This window comes from Nicotiana attenuata, unplaced genomic scaffold (assembly GCF_001879085.1).
Source record: "Nicotiana attenuata strain UT unplaced genomic scaffold, NIATTr2, whole genome shotgun sequence".
Classification (NCBI taxonomy): domain Eukaryota; kingdom Viridiplantae; phylum Streptophyta; class Magnoliopsida; order Solanales; family Solanaceae; genus Nicotiana; species Nicotiana attenuata.
This window is the reverse complement of record NW_017671020.1, coordinates 272,364-284,596: the sequence shown is the minus strand read 5'-3', so window position 1 is coordinate 284,596 and position 12,233 is coordinate 272,364. Positions and strand designations below refer to the sequence as shown.

The following is a 12,233-nucleotide window of genomic DNA, read 5'->3' as shown; positions in this document are numbered from 1 at the left end:
TAAGTGTAAGCATCTCACAATTTTCAGACTGCTTGTTCCAATGGTTAATGGTAGTTACCTATTTATTGAATCAGTGGACTCAATCCTCATGCATAGTCGATGCCAGGTCTAGAAAGTACACCATAGATGATCAGGGTAACTTACTGTAAGATTTTGCTTAGACACTTCACAGTTGTTAAACTTTGACATCTTAGAGTTTGCTCCATATATTCTTCAGCTATTTGAGATATATTTTCTTTTAAAGTATACTTCTCATTTAGCTTAAGAATGTGACATGTTCAGCCTATGTTATGTTTATGTTATGCTTATTAATTCAATAAAGGTTCAAATTAAAATGGTTCACACGATGATCAACTCGGATTAAAGACATTTATAAACCAATTCATTTTGAAAATATTCAAAGTTTTCAAGAGTTAATTTTATGACGACTTCGTCCAAACAAAATAGGACATCTCAACATTGAAATAAAAACAATGGCAAATCCTAGGAAGCTGGAAATTGAATGAGAAACAGAACAGAATTGGCTTATAGACTAACTTAAATTGTCATGCACTGATGAAATTTGAAAATGAAGAAAAAGCAAAAAGAAATAACGGACGTATCATAGAGTAAAGAGAAAACAATGAATGCGAAACAGAAGAAACTTTTCTATGCACAAAACATATGCGCCTTGCACCATGCAAAACATATGCGCCTTGCACCATGCAAGCTAAGTCTGGTATTAAAGTGGAGAAGCATAGAGGGGTGGGCTCATCATCCCCGCGTTTCAGTGACTAGAGGGGCGCACCCATCATCTCCAACTAGAAGGAGGCGAGCCCTTTGACTATGACTAGTGTGATTGGTCCTAAGGATTGGCCCTAGACAAATTTCTCAGTTATCAAAAAGAATACTCACTGGACCTGGACAGTTCATCTGGGCAAATGGCTAAGCTGAAACGGAAAGAAATTTCTTCAAAGGCACACAGAAGCATCGAATTACAAGAATGAAAAATATAAGTTTTCTTATTGCATCCAAAAGAACTCAAAAGAAAGCTTAGCCAAAAATCTTTTAGTGTTCTGCCAACAAAATTTCCTCAATGAATAACAGTACAAAATTTGTATTGGTTGAGCTAACTATTTCTTTTTCCTTGTCTAAGTAATAATGAAAAAGGGGATTAATGTGACAACCAAGCATTACAGAAAGCTGAATTGTATAAAACTTCTACACCTTGCGAGCCAAAGTCCTCTGCTTTGTTGCATGCTGTACTACTTTTTCCTCTACCGGAAGACCCTTCCTCCGTCTCACAGAATCCATGAGTTTTCTTGCTATACTGTGCGGCACACTGGCACCATCTCCAAATTCTTCCTTCTCCTCCTCGGTCCTAGGTACAAAGAAAGGGTCCTGTGGAAGGGCTTCCCAGTGACTGAGAACGAGTAACGCGCTTGCAGCTCCAGAAGTCTTTCTCCTCAACTCATCAGCAAATCCAAAGCTTTCTGCAACTGGCACATATGCGTGCACAGTGAACAAGGAAGAACCTTCCTGCATTTCTTCATTCACCACATGGGCACGCCTCCGATTAAGAACTGAATAAGTGTTGCCCAACTGGTCATGTGGGGTGTTCAGCTCACAAAAGTACATGGCTTCCACCAGCCGCGGTTTTCTCTGGAGAACAGCAGCCCTGCACGCGTCCTTCACAACAGTCATAACCTGTCCAGGGAACATCCCATACTGTTCCGGCTGTGGAACAGGCGGCGTGTCACTATCATTTGGCAGCATAGCCAATGGAGATATGTAGGCCTCAATAACAAATGCCAAACCCCACATTGGCTCATCACACAAAGGGCCAGCTGCTGTAGCTAACTGGAATCCAGATAAAATACTGCTTTCAAGATTCTCAGCTTCTCGTAGAAGGGTCTGATCCGCACTGGTTGATGATTCAGGTGATGTACCGCTATCATCAGAGTCACCCATAAAGCCCAATTTTTCTGATACATGAGGTGAACCCTTTATAAGAACAGACGCATCGTCACTCTTTCCTTTCACATCTGGAGTGAGGAGAATGTTGGGACCCATCTGTCTAGGCCCTAACGCCCAGATCCTCTTTAAGAATTTTTGCCACGTCTTTTTACATTTATCAATCCTGTCCTCTTCCGTCTCAGCAAATCCAGTTGAAGAGTCGCTCTCCACAGCATCTATGAGGCGTTTCTTGAGTGCTTCAATTGGATTCTCATCTTCTACAATGTTACCTCTAAGAGTTTCCAAGCTTCTACAAGCCTGCAAAGATTTACCTCCAATGATGTCCCCGAGCAGATCACAATTTTCATCAAGCAGCTTCGTCAATGCTGTTGGAAGCTTCATAACACGCACTCGAACAACACATCTTCCATTTGGAGTAGCTTTCTCCAAAAACTCAGAGCTGCGGCTCAGTAACTTCAAGTTTTCTAACGGATTAGTGGCATCTCCTTCAATAGTCTCTTTAAAAGATACAAGGGGCGGAGAGACTTCCAAGTTTATCTTTGCAAATCTCTCCTTTAAATCTTTAATGCATCTCTCCAGGTGCACCTCACCTGCTGCAGAAAGAACATGCTCACCCCTGGCAGAAACAGAAATCTCAACAAAAGGGTCCGCTCGGTTTAGAAGCCTCAATCCTTTGATAAGTGCACCCATGTCAGCAGGATCAGAAGGTTCAATTGCAACTTTAAGCATGGGCGAAACTTGGAAAACCATACTTGATAAAGGCCAACAATTTAATGTAGATGAAAGAGTGGCACTCTTCAATATATGCTGGGCAAGCCCTCGGATAGCTATGACGTTACCAGCCTTTGCTGATGCCACCGGTGTTAATCCTTGACCCATCATCAAATACAAAGACTGCACCTCAGCTTCCTGCACATGCTTCTGCAGTGATTCTTCCTTTAATGGATCATACAATGCTGAGAGCACAAAAACCTTCTGCCCGGCATGAAGAGCCCCACTAAAGACCCGGGCAAATGCAAGGAAACATTCATCAGAGTCACCATTTCCACTGTCATCTAGCATCTCTCCACGGGGAAGCATTTTTGATGGAATAGCAAACATCTTAGAAACGAAGACAACACAAGGTGCATCAGGGCTAGAATTACATGATTCCACAGATTTCCTCACGAGTTCTGCTTCAGAAAGCAAATCAGGGTTGGTGCCATTATCCAAGAAAACTCTCTTTGGAAGCAACCGAGATATACGGAAAGACTGAGCAGAGATAGGGTCAGGCATGTATTTAACAACCATAGACAATATCGTATTAGACAATGGAAGCCAACGACTCAACACAGATTGAAGCACAGCTTTGGGATCCTTGTTTTGAAGTTCACGGGGAGGTACAGACAAATTGAAAGACTTTATAACTTTCTCAAGCATCTCCTTGGCCCCATCAGCTTCCAGTGCAGCTTGATAAACCTGCCAAAGTGGCTCAAGAACAAATTGCACAAACATGGGCCTAGCCTTACTTCCACTACTAAGTCCCTTTTTACCTACAATCATCTTTGTCTTGGCATTAAAATACCGAGGCCCCCATAATGCCTTCTGCAAGGCAGCTGAACTTGCACCCAGTTTTGAAGCATAAAACTCAGCAAAATCACTAATAGTAAAGCCCCATCCATCTAGGGCACACACAAATGCAACATTCCCCTTCTGGGGTTGGAAAGTATCCTCTTCGTCATCATCTATGAACTCTGGATTTTCATCTTCCACGAGTTCTGATGGGGCAGAGAGCAGCGAATCCACGTCCGACAAGTACTTTTCAGACTTGTAGGCACTCACTATACTATTCACCTCATGAACAATCCTCTGCAGCCGATTATATGCCTCAAGCGGAGTCAATCTCAATTCAACAATCAACCTATCAATCTTATTCAAAACAAGACACGGGGTAAGCTTCTCAATCCATGCCTGACGCAAAACTGCATGGGTCTGAATGTGAACACCCTCCACAGCATCCACTAATACCAATGCGCCATCACTCAAACGGGCTGCAGTTGAGACTTCACTACAAAAATCCATGTGGCCAGGAGAGTCTATAAGATTAATCGAATGTTCCTTATACTTAAGACCAATCGAAGAGCTCTTCATAGTAATCGCCCGCCTCTGCTCCTCATCTAAATAATCCATAAACCTAAGCTTACCAGCCTGCTTGGGGTGTAGCACACCACCACCAGATGAAGCAATCAAATGGTCAGCCAATGTGGTCTTTCCATGATCCACATGAGCAAGTATACATATATTTCTGATCTTTTTGCCATCAAAATCCACCATTTTCAATCTCCTCAACTAATGAAAACACTATTATAAATCACTACTCTTCCCCTAAAAAAATTTCCAAGAAAACCCAAAAATTATACACCCAAATAGCTATAAATTAATTTCCACCAACCCTTTTTTAGAGTCTTGATAAAATCTAGCCAAAAAACAGATATTATTTCAGCTAAATAAGCTAAAGTTCTTAACTTTTTTCAAATTTTAACGAAGTATAATGCAAAAATTGGACTCACCGAGACAAACCCAACTGGGAAAAGACAATATTTTGAGGAATAGAGATTGGATTTCTGTTGGGTTCTTTTCTATGAAGGATTGGAGAAAGCCGAGATATAATAGTCGTGGCGTTAGAGATACTGCAATTATTCTCTGTAGCTCCAATAAACATGTCTAATTAGTATGACAAAGTAAAGGTAACAGTATTTGTGAATCGTGGAAAATAATTGAAAATCGGTAGAATTTGTAGGGGTTATATGGTGTCGTAGGCGATGGTGAGAATTGAGGAATTAGGGTTTCAAAAGGTAAGTTAGCTTTTGATAAAGGGCGATGTTTCAGGATATTTTCAAAGCCTTTGTATTTTATGCCTCAAGAAAATAGTCCCCGACTTTTACCTAAGTTATGATACAAATAAAGTTTTGTGGTAATCTTTTTGCATTCTAATGTGTGTTTGAAAATTATTATGTCATTATTAAATTAGTACAGTGAAACTTCTCTATTACTCACTCGTTTTTTGTTGTTGTAATGAAGTCTTGTTACGGAGAATATTAGGGGTGTCAATGGATCTTTAAAACATAACCGAACTGTATCGAATCGATTACTAGATCTTTTTCTCTTGTTTTTCTATCCTTTAATGTGGTGCTTATGCTTCTTTGAGCGGGGGTCTATTGGAAACAACATTTTTATCTCCACTAGGTAAGAGTAAGGTTGCGCACTATTCTCTCCAAACCCCACTATATGGGATTATACTAGGTTTGTTGCTGTTGTTGTTATAAAATTGTAAGTTTTTATGTAAACTTATAACCGTACCGAATAATAGGGTAGGTTCTTAATTTTATAAAAATAAATTGAAAAAGTACCAAACCGTACCGCATAAATTTATATATGAAAAATGTATTTTATATACTAATTTTAAAACTAACAAAGCATTTTTTTTTTGTCTTAAGAAAATGGCTACAAGTTACTAAATAATTAATGGCTAAAGTCTCAACTTCCAAACTTATTCCACTACTCATACATAAATTAAATCAGTTCTAACATCTTGAGTAGCAAGTTACTAGGTATTCCAGCAATCTTCAATTACAAGCCACAAGGTATTGTATATCTTTCCTCTCGTATGATTTGGATTTCCTTTGTTGGATGCTAATCTTCTAATAAGCTCTATTATTGAGTCCCAACTTGATTAGTATCTTTGGACTCGTATGATTTATATTTCTCTTTCTTTGCTTAATTTGTTTTACGCTACCATATAATAGTGGGATGATTCTCCATTATGCACATCTTCATGCTCTTTTGATCATCACTTTTGAAATAGGAAAAATATCTAGAGAGTTTTTTCAAAGTCCTATGCAGGTACATGTGCATTCTAACTTCGACTAGCGACTCTTGCATGACATTTTTAGAAAAATACCGAAAAATTAACCAAACCGTACCGGTACCGAAGAGAAACCGAGATGATTGTGACGGTTTAGAAAAATTTAATTCTGATTATATAAAATAGAATAACCGAAAAATTGATATGGTAAAAATTTTATAAATTAACCGGCCGAAACGAACCATTGACACCCCTAGAGAATATATATTATTGTTAATTAAAAATATTTAATCCAAAGAAAACTTAGGTGTTATAGTTAAATATTGTTATAGAGGATGGTTGTTATATAGAGGTATGACTTGTATTGGGTGATACCCTTTTTGCTTGAGCCCGACCGGGTTGGGTCCGGTCCGGGGCAAGTCGGGGCCATCGAACCCGACCTGGATGCAAGGTAGAACGACGGCCACGTCAACAACCGAGGTCGAGTCATTTCGAGACCGTTGCAGAGCTCGATATGAGTCACCACCGGATGGAGAAACACACAAGGTCGGAAGCCGGACTCGTAACGGATAACCAAGCGTCGCCGGATATCTCGCCCAAACGTGATTTTCTCAACCACTTCAGGCCATTAAGGCGTAATTACAGGGATCCACGATGTAATTAATTTACCTACCTTATTTTTACCCTTAATCAGAATGTATAAAAGGGGAGAAGACCCCATAAAGAGGGGATCGGAAACCATTACACTACGGTACCATCTCTCTCAATTCTTGTACGCTATCAAGCACAATTGTTCTAAGCAATATTATATTCTGCGATTATTTACTTTAGCAGCAATTGTTGAGTCTTTATCTTTTATTTTCCTCAATCCAAACCTTTTGTATCTTTTAGTTCACGGATCCTTAAAACCCCATATAAATTCAATTGTTATCCGGATTCCAAGGTAAACATGACTATAGTTAGTAATTATATTACTTGATAACTACATAATATAGTAATTACAAAATATGTTTGTTTCGACATATCTAATTACAAATAGTTTATTAAAGTTTCAAAATGTCTGTTTGAAAATCATACTAATTATATATATATAGTTTATTAAATTTAAAATAGAAGTTTACAATAAAAAATAAATTTCTTCTATGAACAAGGAAACAATTTTTTTAATAAGAAAATCCACAGTTACTACCTTTAGAGTGCGTATAGGGTAAACTCCGCTCCTGTATAATAACTTGCAAACTATAAAGTAGAGTAACTATACTAGGCAACCCCAGTTTAAGCGAAAAGATATGCAAGTGGATATCAGATCCTAGACCTCCTTATGCTTAACCAACTCTGCACCTCGAAGGGTCAAGGAAATAAACTTTAATGGGTGACAAATATAAAGTTTTGCCATATAGGTTGTAGGAGTTCGGAACCAAAATGTAGTTCTTTTGGACTCAAAGAACCAAAATGTATAGGAAAAAATTGTCATAATTTTATATATAACGTTTTATAAAGACCCTATACTTTAACTGTCGTTTGGCCAGTTAAGTATAACGTCTTTTTAAAAGACACTATATTTGAATTAAATAAAGCGGGAAATATAGCGTTCTTTATTAAGACGCTACAGGTATAGCGTCTTAATAAAAGACGCTATACATATATAAAGATCGTCTCCTTCCCCTTCCCCACATAATAGAAACACCCCCCCCCTACAAATTTAAAATTCTCACAGCCCCCCCCCCCTCCCAATTTTTAATCAAAAAACCTCGAGTGGAGCCCACCGGTCCCACAAAAAATGTAGATTCTTGGTCTCACGTCCTAGCTAAAGCATTATCTCGAGATGAGTTGCTTGTTTCGGCTCCAAATCACCTCAAAAACTTTAAATCAAGGTATTCCGACTTAGCTTTTATTAAAACTCGTATAAAAATGCATATTGGTTGTTTTTTTATGTGCTATAAGGTATTTTTTGATTGCTTTTCGAGTTAACTAATTTGTTATTTTTTATCCGGACTATAGTATTAGTATGCTAAAAAAATAGTAAAATAGAGAAATTATTATTAGTTGTTTAATTACTTTTTACTGTGGTATATGTATTTTCGCGATTGTTTTGTGATTAAATTAATTTGTCATTTTTATCAAGTTTAAATTATTTATTTGCTAAAAGACTACTAAACTAGATAAGTTATTACTTTAGTTCCCTGTAGTGGTATCTTATGGCCTAATGTAGTGCTCATATTTGTAATGTAATGCCCTTTTAGCGTAGTATTCTTGTAGTTACAGAAATTAATCATTTAAGTATCTCTTATACTAAAAAATACGTCAAAAAGCTGATAATTCAAACATAAACCATCTCCAATTATAGTTAACAAACTTAAGAAAATAATATGAGGAAACAACAATATTTATCAAACTAAATATTGTTATACGAATATTTAATAATTAAATCGTATATAGTTATAAAAAATAATTATTAAATTTTATTATATTAAAAAATAAGTGAGTGACAAACAAACATATAAAATAATAGATCTAACATATAAAATAATTAACTAACATATACAATAATAAACTAACATATAATATAACAGACCGGTCAAAATAAACTATCCTTCAAAGACATGCTAACAACATCTAGTCCAATGATGTTTGACTCTACTCTAAATCAAAAAAATGTGGAGTTAACAGAGAATTCCCATATAGAGGGTAGGACTGAACATCCAGAGTCCTTCATCACACGAGGCATCAAAGTTATTTCTTTGTCAGATGAAGACAGACAAAGAATTTACGAGCCCTGGAAGAATACTATCATAGTGAAGTTAGTGGGCAAACGCATGTTGCACCACTACTTGAAAAAGAAAATCCAAGATTTATGGAGGCCAACGGAAGATTTTCAAATGATTGATCTGGTAGAATATTACTACATAATAAAGTTCAAAAATAAAGACAATACGGAGAAGGCTATTCAACAAGGACCTTGGTTCATTAATGGTCATTTCCTCTCCATCACTAAATGGAAACCAAATTTTGTGGCATCAGAAGAGAGACTAACAACAACGGCAGTATGGGTTAGGCTCCCACAACTTCCTACAGAAGTTTATGATGGCAAAATACTTGAAAAATTTGGCAATGCAATTGGTCGCTTATTAAGGATTGATGTTAGTACTTCAACCACATAAAGGGGTCGATATGCAAGACTTTGTGTTGAACTCCCGCTAGAAATCTCAGCCCAACCATTCCTATATGTTGGACAACATAAACAACACATTCACTATGAAGGAGATAACTTCATGTGCACTAACTGTGGCAGACTAGCCACACAACAAAACAATGTTCTTTTATTAAATTGGATGCTAAGATCAGTAAGGAAAAGACCAAGGAGCAAGCAACAACCTCAATACTGGAAAATCAGCAAGAGGAGTGGAAGACAGTGTCCTTTAACAAAGGAAGGAAACAAGTCTCAAGCTGGTCAAAAACAACAATGGTCCAGGTATCCCCGTTAAGATGTTCAATGCAAGCACTGGTAAGTACCTAGATACTAAGTATTTACAATATAAATCAAAGGATCCGAAGGAATCCATTAGTCCAATGGACATAAAGAAAGCAAAAAATCCAACTATCATAGCTAAGGCAAAGAATCCGGCCACCATAGCTAAACCAAAAACCTCCTTACTAATTAAAATAATTTTACTCTCTTATATAATGAGCACATGGTTTTAGATGAAACCACCCAAGAAAAAATATATTTTTTAATAATCCAAATAATAGCCATGCAAATGAACAAATGTCCGCCTTAAATGAAGATTTTGACATGTTGGAAAATAACGTGTCTATTCCTAAAAAAAAATTGAAAATGAAACCATGCAGAAAATTGGATAAATGACAAATCTACCCCTTCTACTAATACCAACTCTATTGCCCTTTCTACCAACGAAATAAAGCAATTTAGTAATTATTCTAGCTTAACCAAAAGTCTGGAGAACAATCTTTCATTAGGATTTGATAATCCTTCCCTCCCCGAGCATGTAAGCCAAATGGCAAAAAAGGATAGCCATGTCTTATAATTGTACCACAGCCATAGCCACGCAATGGATACTACATCCATGGAAGAGAAGCCTATAAACAATGGCATTGGGCAACCAAAAGCCATGCAATCGACATCCCAAATCGTTGCCCTACCACCCAATCCCTCACACACTACCCCTAGCCCTTATTCCACGCCTGACTTGGAGACCTTAAGTATTCCTATCTCTATTCAAAATGCCTAGATTTCCTTCGACCCTAAGGAGACAACCCAGACTTATACAGATTCTAAGGCAACACAGAGCAATTACCATGGAGAATCTACCACCCTTCCCCCCCCCCAACTAGAAAATCCATAAATAATATACGTCCAACCCCCACAAGCACAGGACTACCAACCTGTGTCGTGGATGGAAATGGGACTTATGGGCCATGTAGTGTCGTTCAACCTCCAAATCAATGGTCAGGACTCAATTGTCATACTACATAACACACAGTACTTAGCTCAACTAGTAGCGGAAGGCATGAGGTTAGCCATGAACAACTACCTCAATCAAGTATGGTTAAACAACATCCTACAACCCCTAGCTCCCTCCGTAAACCCTCAACTAGTGCATGCTATGAGAAACCATTGGAATCTACTACCCCATTTCAACCCAATATACCCACAGAATGCTCTCCTAGATATGCCATTCTTTCCCCCAGAAACACTAACTCAACTCAATCCCATATTCACGCCATGGGAGAACCCTCCACCAGTTCAGGAACCTCACATTCCTCAACCACCCCAGCAACCCCCATCACCACCTCATCAACCTACTCAAAACCCAGAACCAGTAGAAGCAGAGAGGGAGGAGGAAGAGGAACCACTCAATATAATCTTAGAACGAGTCCTAGAGTTCTCAAACCTAGACGGGGTAAAAGTGTTTCTCTTTACGAAGATGCAAGAGAAGAGACACGTACTCAACTGCCTACTAGCATTATACAAATTCTCGATGGACATTAGGCCACCTCAGGATCCAACGGTGGGGAACAAGACAATGATATTAGTGCCAACATTGAGAAGGAACCCAATACTGGGGGCAGTGAGGGAAAACGGGGAGCCACCAAATCAAAACCTTAATGTCTCTAGAATCGACCAACAAATATCATCATTTGGGATATAAGGGGTGGTAATAATGAAAACTTTAGAAGAAATTTCAGGAAAATGGTCGACACTCATAGACCATGCATGGTGGCTTTACTAGAAACTAGAATGGGAAGCCATGTTGAACTGTTTAATGACTTTGGATTTACAGAGATGATAGAGGTTCCAGCTGATGGCCAGGCAGGAGGAATTGTGATACTATATAACCACGAGGTGGTGACTGTCCAAAACTTTGTCCGTAGGAATCAGGAAATTCATGCAACGATTGAGGTACTTCCTATTCGTAAACTATGGCTTTTTAGTACAATATATGCTAGTACTCATATCTGTTATAGAAATGCTATGTGAGAAAATCTGAAAAATATTAGTAGAGATCATATAGGCCCTTGGATGGTGGGAGGAGATTTTAATGATATTTTTAGTGCCAATGATAAGTTTGGAGGCATACCTCCCAATGATTCTAGAGCCAAATTCCTTTGGTCTAAACTTAATAGTTGTAAACTCATTGATCTTGGATTCAAGGGATGCAAATATACTTGGTCTAACCATAGGCATAAAAATAAGGGTCTAATATTGGAAAGGATGGATAAAGTATTTGGGAATGATGAATGGGTAGATTTATTCCCTAAACGTTCAATAATTCACCTTCCTAAAACTCACTTCGATCATAACCCTATCCTAATTGAACTAATACCTAGAATTAGAACCCTCCATAAACAACCCTTTAGACTAGAAACCTTTTGGTGTAAACACCCGAAATTTCTGCCTATAGTGAGAGACAATTGGTGTGACCTAAACTTCCTTAGAGCTAGTCAAAAAAATTTTCAATGCATTAGAGATTCGAAAGTTAAAACTTTCGATGATATTATAGGGAAAAAGCGTAAAATACTAGCTCGTCTAAATGGTATACAGAATTTCAAAAATTATGCTACTAGCATTTTCCTACAAAATCTTGAAAAGGATTTAAAAAGGGATTATAATGATCTTCTGATGATTGAGGAAGATTACTGGAAAATAAGATCTAGGGTAATGTGGCTAAATGAAGGTGATGTCAATACAAAATTTTTCCACATTTGTGCCTCTAATAGGAAGAGACGAAATAAGATTAATTTTTTCAAAGATGATGCTGGAAATTGGATCAATGATCCTCTTTTAATTATGTCTCATGTCCAAAATTATTTTAAAAATATTTTTACCACTTCACACAGCAATACTAGTAAGAAAAATCCTCTAAACCATAGTTCAAATATTGATCTTTTAAACCTGAGTGCATTAGACAGA

General features: G+C 37.6%; 1 protein-coding gene across 1 annotated transcript; it reads right to left on the bottom strand.

The window, feature by feature from the left end:
- Positions 1-974: 974 nt before the first annotated feature.
- Positions 975-4,855, bottom strand: LOC109205306 (elongation factor-like GTPase 1). Its single transcript, XM_019368013.1, has one exon. It carries the CDS (start codon positions 4,267-4,269, stop codon positions 1,201-1,203), a length of 3,069 nt encoding a protein of 1,022 aa, XP_019223558.1. The 5' UTR covers positions 4,270-4,855; the 3' UTR covers positions 975-1,200.
- Between the last annotated feature and the right edge of the window lie 7,378 nt (positions 4,856-12,233).

Bases quoted from the DNA above. Each gene is read 5' to 3' on its own strand.
- LOC109205306 (XM_019368013.1), bottom strand. From the start codon at position 4,269: ATGGTGGATTTTGATGGCAAAAAGATCAGAAATATATGTATACTTGCT.